Below are 16,582 nucleotides of genomic sequence, written 5' to 3'. Positions count from 1 at the left end.
TTGATCTTGTCACTGGGCTTCCCCTGTCGAGAGGTAACACTGTGGTTCTCATGGTGGTGGATCGCTTCTCACAGACTGTGTGCAGGCTGGCTGGTGTCGCTCACAATCGAGGTGGCTTTGCGGGTGGTGTATATGTCTTGCAGGGAAGAGAGTGGGGCACCAATGATCTTACCAGCTGTATTCACTATGCGTTGTATAGTGAATCCCCCTCTTCCCTGGCCGAGTGCTCGAGCCTGTTGCCCCTTGCCACAGCCCCGTGTGATCTCTCTTTGTGACTGTTCTCAGTGTATGTATTAAGAAAGACTTGTTGCACCCTGCTTCTGATTCCGATCTCTTTGTGACACAAAACATGGTAAGGTGAAAGTGTGTGAATAATTTGGTCCCAAATTTGTATCCATTTTACAGGTAATCCACTGTATAACATTTTTTGGGGTATAATATGTCACAGTTGGCTTTATTTTGCTATCCTCACTCACATAAATAAACTATAGTGTTCTGCACATGCTTGAAAATAATACAAATTATATCTAGTGTCTGAATATTTTTTGGTTTGACTGTATGCCAAATCTAAAAATATCCAGAATATCCTACTATCAAATTGTACTTAAATGCAAAATAACATTTTATGTGAAATATGCAGCTGCATAATAAAAACTCACGTAAGCAGTCAATGCCGCAATACAGTTAGCTTGTCGGAACCAAACTAACACACACCTCCATCATACTGTGTAACCTTCTTATACTTTCTATGAGCGGCCTCCATGCCAATATCAGTTTTTATTTGATTAAATGTCCTGTCATCAGGAGATCGTCAGCTCAAGGTCTAGTTTCTGGCCTGATGCTTTTGATGATCGGAAATCTACCTGACGGCCTGTTCACATTGGCGGAGCATCGTGGTCTTGTTCATTTCAGTGGTGGCTTGGTGACGTCCGGTGACAGTGACCGTTAGTGACAGGAATTGCAAATGATGAGCGACTTTCGGGAGCAACTACCAAGAGGAGTAAAGCAGTGGAGCTCACATCATCTGTCTCTTGTCAGTTACTGCAGGGTATGTTGTTGTGTCCTCAGGTTAGTCAATAAAGAAGCAATGGAAATACTCGAGCTATTTTATTTCACACATGTCATACACTCTGCCAGAACACTTCTCTCTTCTATACCTCACTTGTTTCAACAAGAACAATTACCCCCATACTGCCCTCTTGAGGTTCAATTGCAAAACACCACATTTTCCCCTTTTAACTGAAGATTCCTTCATAACACATATATGTTAATTATCTTATGTATGTATATATACACCAGCAATTACAGCCTTCATTCAGGTAGATGAACATCATAATCCAACAACATTTCAGAAATATAATTCAAACATGAACACAGTTATAGCCACAACCAACAAAATTCGTTTCATGCATTTACTCCAATTCAAAGTCCTTCAACCACGCAGGTGGTCTACTCACTCTACTACTTTTCCTCAGATCACATGTCCCCTGCGATTGTGAGTTATCATGCTGAATGACAGCAGGGCCTGTGAAACGTGTCAGTTTGGAAACATTCCATTTCTTTTTGTCACTCAACACAAAAGTGTTGTTTCCAATTTGTCTCTCAATTTCCAGTGGTGGCGAGAACTTGGGAACTCCTTTTCCCACATGAGTAGGCTTTTTAACTCTCACCTGGTCTCCTGTTTTGAAAGTGTGATGCTTAGCTCCTCGTTTCCTGTCTGTGTACATTTTGCTTTTCAGTTGTTTGGAACGCACAGCAGCTTTTACCTGAGCACACTTGTCACTCTTGGGGCCCACCGGAAAGACATTCAGCTTTGTACGCATCTTGCGATGGTGCAGGAGTTCAGACGGGGACACTCCAGTAGTACTGTGTGGCGTGGCTCTGTAGGTTTGCAAAAACTCAGTCACTAGTTCCCTTGGGGGTAGTACAAGGAACTACGCATGTGACTTATACCCCTCTCTTTCAAAAAATCCTCAAAGACCGTGGCCAGGAATTGAGGCCCGTTGTCGGTCACGACACCCTGCGGATTTCCCTCCCTGCTGAAAACTGAATGAAGGAAGGATGTAACTACCTCTGCAGTAACATTTGGGGTAAATGCCACTTCTGGCCACTTACTATGGTAATCCACTAGAGAGATGGCAAACCGGCAGTCAGACGGTCCACACTCAAAAGGTCCCACTATATCAATTCCCAGTTTCTGCCACGGCTCCGATGGAAAGCTTACAGGCTGAAGAGGTGCAGGGGCTGGTTTAGCTGATTTGTCATTTAGTTGACAGGTTAGACAAGAGGAGACCGTAGACTGTATTTGAGCATCCATTTGAGGCCACCAGAATAATTCACGCAGCCTCTGTTTGGTACGGACGATCCCTTGGTGCGTCTCATGCCCAGTTTCGTGCGTAATGTAGAAGGAACAATGACACGATGTTCCCCTCTCCTCACTAGAGCACCATCAACACACAGTTCGTCCCGAATACGAAAATAAGGCACCAGCAATAGTGCCAGCTCCCGACACCTTTTCGGCCAGCGCCGCCCAATCTGTGCACGCAGTAAGGCCAACTCCGAACAGACTTCCGAAGCTGAGCAAAAATCCTCGACAGAGAAAGTAGGTAGGCCAGACACAAAAGCAACCATGTCTGGTTCCACTGAATCATCCGACTGTGCTGGCAATGGTAATCTGGATAAACAGTCGGCAGCACAATTAAGAGTCCCAGGGCGGTATATGACATCATAAGTAAAGCAAAGCAAGCGCGCCGCCCACCGAGCGACACGCAACCCCGCACGGCCAAGGCCTTTTGTTGCCAGCAATGTAGTGAGTGCACGATGGTCAGTTCTCAGCGTGAAGTGTCGACCCCATAAGTACGGCCGCCACTTTTCTACTGCCCACACACAGGCCAGCGCTTCCTTCTCGACCGTAGAGTATTTTCTTTCAGCAGCCGTAAGAGTTCTGGAAGCAAACGCAACAGTCCTTTCAACATTGTCTTTGTGGAGTTGTGTCAAAACACCCCCCAGCCCATAATCAGAAGCGTCTGTTGACACTATAGTGGGAAGGAATGGATCGAACAGCGTGAGCACTGGACTTTTAGAAAGCAGATCTTTCAGTTCTTTAAAGCTGCGATCGGCAGGCACAGCCCATTCGAATGTAGTCTCTGATGCATCTCGCACCAATGCACGTAATGGTTCAGCATTCGAAGCAAAATTAGGCAGAAATTTGCTGTACCACGAGATCAGTCCCAAAAACGAGCGCAAGGAAGCAATGTCGTGTGGCGCAGGGGCGTTAATGATCGCAGATAGGTGCTCATCATCGGGAGAAATGCCGTCTTTCGAAACGATGTGCCCTAAGAACTTTAAGGAAGTCTGTCTGAACTTGCACTTGTCCCAGTTCAGCTGCAGTCCAGCATCTGACAAGCGCTGCATGACAGTGCGCAGTGTTGCATCATGCTCATCCTGCGTAGCAGCGTACACAATGACATCATCCAAATAGTTCCGAACTCCCCTCACGCCCTTCAGAACAGATTCCATCATCTTTTGAAATGCCGCTGGCTCAGAAGCAAGGCCATACGGAACCCGACAGTATCTGAAGAGGCCGTCGTGTGTGATGAAAGCGGTGATGTCCCGGCAAACGGCATGTAAGGGAAGCTGATGGTACGCAGCCACGAGATCAATTGTAGTGAATACTGATGCACCCCTAAGGTCATGTAAGAGTTCGTCCATGTGTGGCAGAGGGTGACTGTCTACAATGAGTGCCTTATTCGGTTCACGCAGATCCACACATAAACGTATTTTTCCGTCTTTCTTTGCAGTTACAACAATAGGGGAGATCCACGGGGATGAATCAATTTTTTCAATAATGCCTTTGTTCAATAGTAAGTCCAATTCCGTAGAAACAGCTTGGCGTACTGAGAATGGAATCCGACGTAACTTCTGACGTACCGGTGTAGCATTCGGTTTGACTGTAGGTTTATGAACAAAGCCTTTCACACAACCCCCGGAAGCATCTGGGGCTGGAGAGGTCACAGCTACAACTGCATGTAATTCATCAGCTTTAGGTGCAGCACCGAAATGGAAAGAGAAGTTCAGAGCTCGAATTAGATCCATACCCATTAGGGCAGAGCCACCTTTGACAATGTAGAAGCAAGCAGAAGTTACAGCATCATTCAGTGAAACGTCCGCACGTAAACATCCGAGTACCGGAATGGCCTCTTTCAAGTATGTAACCAGTTTCACTTTAGGATCCATAAGCGAACAGATCTTAAAGTATCTGTTGTAAATGACCTCAGGCAGAATTGACACAGATGAGCCTGTGTCCACGACTAACTCAGTGTCAACGGACCGTACCTCTGTAGTAGTAATCTGAACATTGCATAATAGTTTGTCTGCAGAAACGGTAGTAGTATCTGTAAAGAGGACAACCACTTCAGGGACTACTTCTCTAACATCCTTAGAATAACGACATACCTTAGAAAAATGTCCGGTTTTTCCGCAAGAACGGCATTTGGCCTGAGTAGCAGGGCAATCAGTCGCATTAGCCAGGTGGGTTTTAGCTCCACAACGGTAGCACATGCGAGTCGCTCCTTGTATGGCATTGGCAGCAGGTTTTGCTCCAACATGACGGTGCGTGCTCGTCTTATGATGACGGAAAGGTTTGGATGACACAGCTTGAACTGAGCTTTGCGCAGCCAGTATATTCGAGTTCGATAGTGCTTGTTCCACCTGACTCGCAATCGTGATAGCAGAATCCAGCATCAGTGACAGCTCTAGCAGTAGTCTTTCTCGCACTGCCGGGGCGTATGATCCCGAATCATCTCACTCTCCATGTCACCGTATGCACACACTGAGGCCAAGTGTCGCAAAGCGGTCAAAAACTGTGGAATCGTTTCATCCGCACGTTGAGAACGTTGCCAAAAGCGGTGTCGCGCCACCACTACGTTAACTGTAGGCACAAAATGATTCTCTAACGCTGCCATTGCATCATCGAACGTAGTTCCAGTATTAGGTAAGGTGTAAAACAGCCGCTGACCTTCGGTACCCAGGCTGTGTAGCAAAATAGCATGTTTTCTGGCATCCGGCCATGCTTGCCCCGTAGCATTTATGGCTAGCAAATAGTTCTCAAACATTTTCCGCCACGTACCGAAAGGAATCGCAGGCTCTCCACTGCATGGCAGAAAAGGCACAGGCGCAGGTACGGAACTCATCGTCGCCAATTTGTTGTGTCCTCAGGTTAGTCAATAAAGAAGCAATGGAAATACTCGAGCTATTTTATTTCACACGTCATACACTCTGCCAGAACACTTCTCTCTTCTATACCTCACTTGTTTCAACAAGAACAATTACCCCCATACTGCCCTCTTGAGGTTCAATTGCAAAACACCACATATGTGGCTGTTGTTGGGGGCTAGAAACGCCTTCTAACAACCTCGTAATAAGAGACTGGCTACACACAGCAACTTGCGGTGTGTACGCAGCTTGATAATGATTACAGTCACAACCTACAGTCATCCAGAACCAGAATAAGATTGGACAGACATAAATATCTTTTTTTTCCATCTCCACTGGTTCTTTTCTCATTTCATTAACCAGCCTGGCTAATTATTTCCATTGAATCTTACAATTTACAGTAATTCTTCTCTCTGTAGTTTCAGCAGTGCTATTTTAATATGCCAGAGGAGAACTGGCTCTCCCGGATGAGTCTGGCCTCTCCCAAGGTTTACACATCCATAGTGGAGTTGTGGTTCCTTGCCACTATTGCCACTGGCTTACTCACTGGGAGACTGCAAGCTCGGAGACAACAAGCAGTTGTCTCAAACTCAGTTCCTGGAGGGCCACAGCTCTGCAGACTTTAAAGGGGAACAATGCCAAAAAATGAAAATTCTGTCATGAATTACTCACCCGTAAATCGTTCAACAACCCTAGGACCTCCGTTTATCTTCTGAATACAAATTAAGATGCAAATCAAGAAGTTTTGATGAGGTCCAGGAGCTTTCTGCCTCCTCCATAGACTGCAATGTAACCAAACTTTAAAGCGTTGAAAGTGAGTAAAGACATCGTTGAAATGGTCCATGTCACTCCAGTGGTTCAGCATTAAATAATATAAAGCAGCGAGGATACTTTTTGTGTGCAAAAAAACTATATTCAACAGTTTCCTGACTTGTGTTAGTTTCCAACGTGCATGTATGAAATTTAGTGGCATCTAGCGGTGAGGTTGCCGTAGTGCTCCCTTTCAAATCACTACGACGGCTGGCACAGGACTAAGAGGTCGTCAAGTTTTCGACATAACGTAGTGACAAAACACGCTCTGTAGAGCAGTCTGTCTGTTCAGGCCTACTGTAGTAAAGGGGACCTGCGGTGTATGTAGATAGAAATAGCTTCTGTAGAAAGAAAAACACAAAGCTTCATTATGTGCCAGAAAATGCATAGCCGCACGCACGCGCAAACAAGTTATTTGTCTTGTATGTAAACGTGTTTAATATGCACCTTGCGTTTCATGAAAATACCAAAATGCTGACAGTGCCTCTTTAAAACGACTGTATGACCTCCTTTCAATATTAAAGATATTAAACATTTTCAAAACATTACAATGCTGTGTGGTGTCTTTATCTGAAATATTCAAAGTTCAAAGGCTTAAAGCTGGGGTCCATGAATTGCGGTCTTACAATGCAGTTTAGTTGAATTGCCTGTTGTCAGCTGGTCTTAGTTTTTCTGTAATACTCTCAAAATGTGTGGTTGTTCCTCCACTTACTTGGCTCTAGGGTGCACCCCTAGCTAGGGACCAGGATGCTGCACTCTCCCATGGTCTCAGTTAGGATTTCTGGTCCCACACCCCACATCATAACCATGTACGTTCATTTTGCAGAGGAAAAAAGGGTAAGATGGGAATTCTGAAGCTGCCCCAAAGATCGCAGCACTAGACCTGGAGGCCACGGCTGTGGTGAAAAGCACCAGTGACAGGAACACAGTAGATTTATGATTGTGCGTCACCAAATAAAACTCTAAAAATGAGCACATCGTTTTTATGAAAGTCTAACAGAGCAGCACATCATGAAGGATTCTGTTTAAAAAGACTTTTATTGGCAGTGGAAAATATGTTTCAGTATTTTATTGAAATGTAAGCAATAAATAATACTGTGATAAAAATAGTCGATAAGTAGTTAGACTGTACATTATTTCTATTACAGGACCAGGAGATTTAAATAAAAGACAATAAAAAAGATAGTAACATGATTTCAATTATACATGTGACTAAAGAATACACAATTACAAACGATGCAAAACTGGGATATGATTCCAGTCTGTGTCTGATATTCAAATATGACAATTCCTACAACAAAAGGGTCAAAAAGTTGATGAAAAACAAATCAAGTAGGATACAAATATAAGGCTTCATTACAGTATCATATAGCTGAAGATTTGAAGAGAAAAAAGTTTGTGCTGAGGCCAGAGGAAGGTTGGTCCACATTTCTCTTCATACACACCTGTACTGCAGCACTAAGGAATGGATCAGGAGTTCAGTCTGACGTCGATGTTTGGAGAAAGATAGCCCTCATAAATGATGGCTTATCCAAGGGTTTCTTTTTGGTATCACAGGTAATAATGAAAATGCCACGAGTTAACAAAACAGCTTCATATATATGTACCAACTCTGACATTCACACCATACCCATTACTCAGGCCACTTGTGGGGAAAAGTAAAAATAGAAAGGTTGAGTATGTATTTTTAGCCTGATGGGGTTAAAACCACTGAATTAGACGCCTTCAGTCGTACAATTTACAAACTCGGGACATGTGATGCATTAAAACCGATCAAGAAGACTTGAACTGGGTTAAGAAATAGCATTTAAGAGGTTGAAATGAATGAAATGTCCTTGTGGCATACATAAATAGAAGAATAATCTCAAATATATACTCTTGGGTTTAAGATTTTACTGATGATGGCATTACGGATCTTCTGTGAGAGGGAATCACCCGAAGCGATGACCACTCAAGTTCCATCCCGATGGGAGCCCGTTCTCTTCAAAGGCCTCACCTATACAGGTAATGCACATACACTGAGAGGAAAGCATCAAACCGTTAGCCTGCAATAAAAGAGACACACCCAACGGAAAATGACCAGAATGATACCCATGCAAAACACAAGATTGGGTAACACTTTACTTGAAGGGGTGTTCATAAGACTGACATGACACATGTCATGAATATGAAGAAGATTTTATGCATGTTTATGACAACTGTCGTTGTGTCATTCGCTGATTTGTGTCATTTTTAATGCAAAGATGACATTGTTTGAGTTGTGTTTCTTATGACAACTTGACATAAAGCAATACATCATAACCTGTCAGGGTCTTTGTCATGACAACTTGACATTACCAATGTCAAAGATTCAAAGATATTTTAAGAGCACCTAACCCCTATCCCACCCCTTACCCTTAACCTCACCACTTGTCAACCATTAGACACAACACACAAGTAAAATTACAGTCACATGTATTTATTCCATAAAATGAACAAAACAGTATAAACGTATTACAAACAAGTCGCTTTGCAAACCTTCTGAACTGAAGCCATACAATAACTTAGTTCAATGGAACTCCGGGAACGGACATCAACGCATCTTTTTTAATATTATTATTATTTTACGAACATCAACACATCTGTAAACAAGCCAGAACATTAGAATGATGTAATCTGTAACGAGAGCCAATAGCATTTCACACTCAACGCTGACGCAATGACTCTGCGAAAGACAATGATATTTCACTATTAAAGGTGCGGTGACGTGGTGTTGTTCATTGTTTTATACTGTTGTATGAGGTCTACTTATGACGTTCGCGTGGTTTTTACATTCAAAATCAATAAGTAATAGGCTATTTTCTACCCGGGTTTTGAGGCCGGCTCTACAAACGATGGGTTTGAATGGGCGTTCTGCCATGAAGACTTGGAAGTAAATGCCCACTGCTATGATTGGGAAGCAGTTTGCGTAGTAAACTTAGTCGGAGCCTTCTGTGAATTTGGTTAGACACGTACGTTAAGTTACACATTAGCACCATTCGTACGAGATTAGCATTATCTGGAGACCTCTTGTGATTTATAAATGACCTCCCCACATCAGTATTTCATGTGACGCATTCACACGGGATGATTTTACTCAAGTTTACTGACTGGATGTGATGGCAAGGCTTTGCGTATAGTTTGTATAGCCTATAGTTGTATGGTGTTTAATGATATATGACCGTACCTGTCAGCATTTGAGACCCGTGATCGTGAACTGGACAAAAGATCACCGCGATCGCGGGTCTGAAATGTTACGAGAGTTTCCATGATAAACAAACGAGAGACTCCCGGTAATTTATGGATATGACCCAGCATCCGAAATAATACCAAAACACTTCAAAACAGCCTCCATTATTCGCAAACGGTGGATAAAACCTTGAAAACTGATATATGAGCCCACCAAATCACAGAGATGGCGATTCACACGGGCTTAAGATCACAGACAACCTCTGCAATTAATACAAATGACTAGAGGTCCCCAGGTGATACTATCAGGGCATATCAAGCGATCTCTAACAAAGCAATAGTGACGCATAGTACAAATATGTTTTACTCACATAAGATTGCTGCGCCATTCCTGTCGGATTCAATATTGACTGCACAGCACTGCTTTTTCATTTTAGTCTCAGCGTCGACCAGTGCGTTGTTCATGAAGGAATCCTCGGAGAAATGAAACGAACAAACGCTCCATGTTTTTCCCACATGAGCTGGAACGTCTTTAAAAATAAACTTTAACCACACATTCCTACTATCAGAATCTGAGGGAAGGTTATGCAGCGACTGTGTTCTTCCACAACCAGGGATGGCACAATATTTAGCCATCTTTAACGGCATGTTTGTTTATTGCTTGCTCGCTCTATCTGGTTCCGCGCCACTAGTTCTGTCATGTGTGAACCAGTGGGCGGGGCTATAGAAGTAGTGTTTGATATTTTTCTTTTGGAGGTGGGGTTCAACCTATCAATGTCGTCATAGATAGGTGCATTCCAGAACCTGGCGTTCGCTGGGCCTGGTGTCAATAACAGTTGTAATCTCAGTAACAAGGGCGTTTTCAGTTCTGACACTTACATGATGTTCGCTTGAATACCATTCCCTCTAATATAACAAAAGCTCGGGTTCAAATTGTGATTTTAATTCACGGCACCTTTAAGGCTGACGTAATTTGGCGCCAGATTTGAAAATTTGGAAACGCAGCAGAAACCGGAAGACAGCAGATGGGGATCGCTTTCGCGTCTGTTCCTCATATAAATCAATGGTTTCACCTCGTTACACTTTGAATATTTGTACGTTTTAAACATTCTAACTGCTTTGTATCTGTATCGTGCTGTTATTTAATAATATGTTGTGTTACTTGCTCAAAAGGCCTGAACATCTGTGTATGTGTAATGTAAATATAGTTATCACAACATTTTGAAAATAAAATAAAACCACAACACATGCTATTATTGCAAAATAATACCCCAAAATGTACATTTTTAATGACGGTAGGTGATAGTCTTGCGTACTGCCGGGAGTGGCGCTAATTTAGTGAATGTTTGTCGTATTTGAGGAATGGACAAACGACATAAGTATGTATGTCCAGAGGTGGAAAAAGTACAGAAATGTTATACTCAAATACAAGTACTACTACTTTGATGAAATTGTACTTGAGTACAAGTAAAGTTACCAGTCAAAAAATCTACTCAAGTAAAAGTCTCAAAAACATCTCAAAAAATTAGAATATCGTGAAATAGGTCAATATTTTTTGTCGCTCATTTCAGAAAGTGAAACCCATATATTATGTATATATTCTATACTATTTCAAGCCTTTATTTCTTGAAATTTTGATGATTATGGCTTACAGATAATGAAAACCCAAAATTCAGTGTCTCAGAAAATTTAAATATTACCTAAGATCAATAAAAAAAAGGATATTTTAAACAGAAATGTCAGGCTTCTGAAAAGTAGGTTCATTTCTATGCACCCAATACTTGGTTGGGCTCCTTTTGCATGAATTACTGCATCAATGTGGCGTGGCATGGAGGCAATCAGCCTGTGGCACTGATCAGGTGTAATGGAAGCCCAGGTGGCTGTGATAGCGGCCTTCAGGTCATCTGCATTGTTGGGTCTGGTGTCTCTCATCACAGATTCTCTATGGGGTTCAGGTCAGGCAGGTTTGCTGGCCAATCAAGCACAGTACCACCATGCTCATTGAAGCAGCTTTTGGTAGATTTGCCAGTGTGGGCAGGTGCCAAGTCCTGCTGGAAAATGAAATCTGCATCTCCATAAAGCTTGTCAGCATAAGGAAGCATGAAGTGCTGTAAAATGTCCTGGTATACGGCTGCGTTGACCTTGGACCTCAGAAAACACAGTGGACCAACACCAGCAGATGACATGGCAGCCCAAACCATCACTGACTGTGGAAACTTCACACTGGACTTTTAGCAACATGGATTCTGTGCCTCTCCTCTCTTCCTCCAGACTCTGGGACCCTGATTTCCAAATGAAATGCAGCATTTACTTTCATCTGATAAGAGGACTTTGGTCCACTGTGTTTTCTGAAGTCCACAGTCAATGCAGCCATCTACCAGGACATTTTAGCTGACCTTCTGCTGACAAGCTTTATGGAGATGCTGATTTCATTTTCCAGCAGGACTTGGCATATAATAAACAAAAGCTTGAAATATTTCACTCTATGTGTAATGAATCTATATAATATGTGGGTTTCACTTTCTGAAATGAGTGACAAAAATATTGACATTTATCATGATATTCAACATTTTTTTAGACATACCTGAAAAACGACAGTGGTACGAATAAACATGTTTATGACAGGTTATGATGTATTGCTTTATGTCAAGTTGTCATAAGAAACACAACTCAAACAATGTCATCTTTGAATTAAAAATGACATAAATCAGCGAATGACACTTAATGACAGTTGTCATAAACATGCATACAATCTCCTTCATATTCATGACATGTGTCATGTCAGTCTTATGAACACCCCTTCAAGTAAAGTGTTACCCAAGATTGTGTACACCAGCACAGTTTCTTAAAGGAATAGTTCATCCAAAATATTGATGCTCTAAAAAACACAAACCTGTCATCAAATCAATGCAAAATGTTCATATTTTCTGAGTATTTTGCATAAAACGTCATCTCTGCATGATCTCCCTATGTCTCATGACTCGTATGATGTTTCGTGTTTGTGTCTTCACATGCTAGGTTTGTGTGAGAGAATTGACACGCGCACACGAATGACTCATTTGAACCAATTAATTTAAACTATTGAACTTTTCAGTCACTAGCGGATATAAGAGATCATTGAATCATTTAAAGTGAACCACAGAAATTTAGAAAGACGGGTTAATTCAGTTGGCTATTGTGGGCTGAAAAGTTAGTTGAAATGATAAAAAAGCTTTATGTGATTAAAAAAACATTTCTGTTTCGTTGAATAAAAGTAATGTTTTATATAACTTAATAATTGTCATTTTTATCAAATTTTATTAGAACTTTTAATATGTCAAACTCAAAGTCACTTAAAGGTACGGTAGGTCTACGTGTGTGTGTACAAGATCAGGATAGCACCACCTCCGCCTCATTTGGAGCCAGGAAAAACCCTGATAAATCCAATACCTTTCTACTTTTGAAAGTAAAAATGCTTCGGTAAAAGAAAGTGGTGGATTTAAATGTACTCATTATCATTAAAATGTAAAGAAAACGACATTCATTTATGAAATGTAGTGGATTAAAAAGTGTGATATATTCCTTATGATGTTGTGAGGTAAAAACAGTAATAAAGTGCAGATACATGTAAGTACTATCCATCTCTGGCAATAAAACATGATCAGGAAAAAGCAGCGGTAGTATGGGATGGGATGAGTTCAGGGATCAGAGCGAGTGATGTAGGAGCATCTCTAGCGCCGCTGCTGTTAATATAAGAGTTCTGCAGCGCTGCTGTTGAGAAATGCTTACACCACGACCTGTGGCAGCATCACAGACATGCATCCAACAGGTTCATGGTTGATTAAGAAGAGAAAAAATCGATATGTGCATCCATTAATAATCTACATGTGGGATAAAGTGAGGGTGTGAACTGATGAGGAGACATTTTTTTTGGATGAAACATTCCTTTAGACACTGGAAAAAGGCCACGCTTGTATTAGTGTTGTTAAAACGCTAAACCATCAACGGATTCAAAAAGACAGCCAATTCTTTACCTTCCTCAAAGTTACACATCTGATCCAGCAACAGTTTTCATGCACAGTCTTACTCCGATTATGCTCAATAAGCTGGTGATGTGCCAGTCATGTAAACGTGTAAAACGGTTTTCTTTTATCAGGGAAAGCTCATAAACGGCGTAAGCAAAACCCGCTCGTCAGAGGTGTTTTTTTGCCCATTACTCAGATTTCGCGCTGCATGTAAACGCCTTTACCGGTTTCTCGCAGTTGTGTTTATGTGCGCATGTCTGACAGCGCAATAGTAAAAGTCTCAAATGGAAGTAATGGTAAATAACGTATAAAAGTCGGCTCTGGAATCATGCAGTTGATGTAGAAATGCCAAAATGAAAAACCATTGTTGCATATGCAGGTACTGCGAACATGAGAGGATATATAAAAATACAGCTTCTGACCGTTTTCCCGCCGCATTTTTAATGACAAAACAGACTATTGACGGTGACATCACTGCATGCAAGAAACCCGGCAAGTCTCAAACTTCCATGTAAACGCGGTTTTCTGCGTAGCCGGTTTATTACTGTGCATGTAAACACGTGAAAACAGGTTTCTTTTCAAGCCAATTTGGATTGATATCCGTTGATTTTGTGCATGTAAATGCACTCAGTGAGAGAGTTTAGAGGTCAAACTTTTGCTTTATAGCCTACATTTCATTTGTATTTCATAAAATTTCAGGCCAACTCTGTGAAATACGTATGTTCCCTTTCTGTCGGTCTCTCGACGTTGTGTCGAACCGACAGATGGGGTTCGTCCCTGAGAACCAATCGCTTCTGACTTCTTAGAAAAGGCCAATGAAAATTGGCGAATGAAATTTGCATGCCGGACTCCGCTCCCGGATATCCGGGTATAAAAGGTAGATGGCGTGCCTCATTCATTCACCTTTTGTTCTTCGGAGCCTTCGCTCATGATCAACAGACTTCGCTACAAGACTGCCGGCTCTACGACGTGGTGCAGCGGACTGTCCCTTCCTGCAGCGACTTCCCCTGGGCATCTCGGCGGTTCCAGAAGTGTTCGAGCTGTCTCGCTGTTCTCATGGGTGCAACACACTCATCGAGGAGGGGGACGGACACGATGTCTGCTTCCAGTACGCTGGGGCAGATGTTGTGGATACGTCCTGCCTGCACTGCGGGCGGTTGACGATTCAGACATTGCGTCACGGGTGGCTGTGTTCCCACGGGACTCAGCCACCACCTCGTCTGCTTCCCGTTCCGTGACGGCAGGACTACGGCCCTGCCGCCCGCTACGGCGAGAAGCGAGGGTGATATGAGGATTACTGTGAGAGCTAATCCGTCAGCCACTGGCTCGCGGACCGTTCGCACCTCGTCTTGCTCGTCTGACCGTTCCCCATGAGACGGTCCCACCGTCTTGTTCTTGAATCACATATCGGACACGGTACGTGATGATGAGATGTCTGTTGCAGCATCGGAGAGTGACTTACTGGCATCAGACTCCGACGACTCCTTGAAGCTCCCTCCCTCGGGGGGTCGAGATCAGGAAGAAGCGGACGTCGAAATGTCAGCCATGCTTTCCCGGGCCGCCGGCATTGGGTTGCGGTGCACCGCACCGCCTCTCCCAACGTTTGCGGCTGGATACACGGTACATCGGGCTTGAGAGCGGCTCGAAGCCGCACTCGCCCCCAGTGCCGTGTTCCCCCGGAAGTGCATGAGGAACCTAGTATGACCTGGAACGCCCCCTTCGGTGCGTACACATCAACTAGTTCCATCACCCTTTCTTCCCTCGATGGTGGGGCAGCTAGAGGATACGTCGATGTCCCCAGGGGCTCGACCTAGACTCCCGTCCAAAGCACGTAGGCTTTTCGGCATCTGAGGTGTCGAGAGCTTACTCTGCTGCAGACCAAGCTGTCCCCTCTCTCCACGCTATGGCCTTCCTGCAGGCCAATGTGCGGAGAGAGCTCCACGAGGGTAAGACCGACCCAGCACTTATGCAGGAACTCCGCGGCTTCACTGACCTCGCTCTCGGGCGACCAAGGTGGTCGGGCGATGTCCACACTTGTGGTCCAGGAGAGACACCTCTGGCTGAACCTTGCACAGGTGAGTAATACTGAGAAAGTCCGCTTTCTCGATGCACCCATCTCGCAAGGGGGGGCTGTTTGGTGATACTGTCGAATTCGACAGTTAGGGAGCAGACAGAGGATATCAAGTATGTCCTCCCCAGCCGCGACTCGACCGCCCTCTGGCCGCCGAGATCCCGTGCACCGTTTGCTTCCCAGCAGCCCTGGTCCTCTTCGAGACATCGAAGAGGAGACCACCACCCCGTCAGCAGCCGCAGCGAAAGCCAAAGCGGCCCTCATGGGAAGACCCCAGGGAGATCGAGAATACCTTCGGGCCTGACCCCAGCCATTCCATTGTTTGTTTGTTTGATTGATAATCAGCAGCCTAAGCACTCTCAATCGACGGTGCGTTGTGCCACATCATCGTCTGGGTATTATCACCATCTACACGACGGTGTTCGGCAACTCGACGTTGCGGCAAGACCCAATGTCGAGGATAATCATCAGACATCATCGCCAGGCAGGTAAAACTGCAGAGCTGATCTCCTCTCTGGGGGTCCCCCCCACGGCGAGGGATCCGCACTGCCAGCCATTGAACCACCCCCGGGAGGTCGATGAAGCAGAACGTACCTCTAGCCTCCCTGTCGGTCCCTGGGAGCCTGACAAGAGCTTCCCAAACCGTCACGGTGACTACGGGATACGGTCCGTCTCGGCTACGCGATCCAACTCCCCGGACGCCCGCCCAAGTTTCGGGGCATCCTCTTAACCTCAGCAGAGGCAGGGATGCCCCGTGCTTTGGGCCGAGGTCGCCACCCCTCTGTGAGGAAGCGATCGTGCTCGTCCCTCTAGCCGAGATGTTCAACGGGTTTTACAGCCCGTACTTCATCGTCCCCAAAAGAGCGGGGGTCGCTAGATCTGCGTACCCTGAACAGGCACCTACTCAAGCTGCCGTTCAGGATGCTCACGCAGAAGCGCATCCTGGCATCTATCAGATGTCAAGATGGATTCATGGCAATCGACCTGAAGGACGCTTACTCTCATGTCTCAATTCTCCCTCGTCATCGCCCGTTCCTACGGTTCGCTTTCGAGGGTCAGGCATATCAGTACAGAGTCCTCCCCTTCGGTCTGTCCCTGTCCCCATGAGTCTTCACGAAGATCGTGGAAGCCGCCCTCACTCCCCTCAGGGAGAGAGGTGTGCGGGTACTAAACTATCTCGACGACTGGCTCATTTGACACACTCGTGAGATCTGTTATGTACACACAGGGACCTAGTGCTTTGGCACCTAGATCGATTGGGACCACAGGTCAACCA

At 44.4% G+C, this 16,582-nt stretch overlaps 1 protein-coding gene across 21 annotated transcripts in view; it reads right to left on the bottom strand.

The window, feature by feature from the left end:
* Positions 1 to 7,050: 7,050 nt before the first annotated feature.
* ppfia1 (PTPRF interacting protein alpha 1) overlaps positions 7,051 to 16,582 on the bottom strand; it is an 89,016-nt gene continuing 79,484 nt past the window's right edge. For 12 of the 21 annotated variants that reach the window (XM_057347556.1, XM_057347551.1, XM_057347561.1 and 9 more), the window contains one exon: positions 7,051 to 8,020. Coding sequence is in view for 12 of the 21 variants with exons in the window: in XM_057347551.1 (XP_057203534.1) it covers positions 7,956 to 8,020 (65 nt within the window). In the remaining 9 variants the exon portion in view is untranslated. Of the gene's footprint in view, positions 8,070 to 16,582 lie in introns of all 21 variants that reach the window. The other 9 variants (XM_057347554.1, XM_057347565.1, XM_057347560.1 and 6 more) reach the window with 2 other exon arrangements.

The sequence above is a fragment of the Triplophysa rosa genome, linkage group LG12 (genome assembly GCF_024868665.1).
Source record: "Triplophysa rosa linkage group LG12, Trosa_1v2, whole genome shotgun sequence".
In the NCBI taxonomy this organism is placed as follows: domain Eukaryota; kingdom Metazoa; phylum Chordata; class Actinopteri; order Cypriniformes; family Nemacheilidae; genus Triplophysa; species Triplophysa rosa.
Note: the sequence above shows the minus strand (reverse complement) of the source record. Positions and strands in the feature narration are given on the sequence as shown.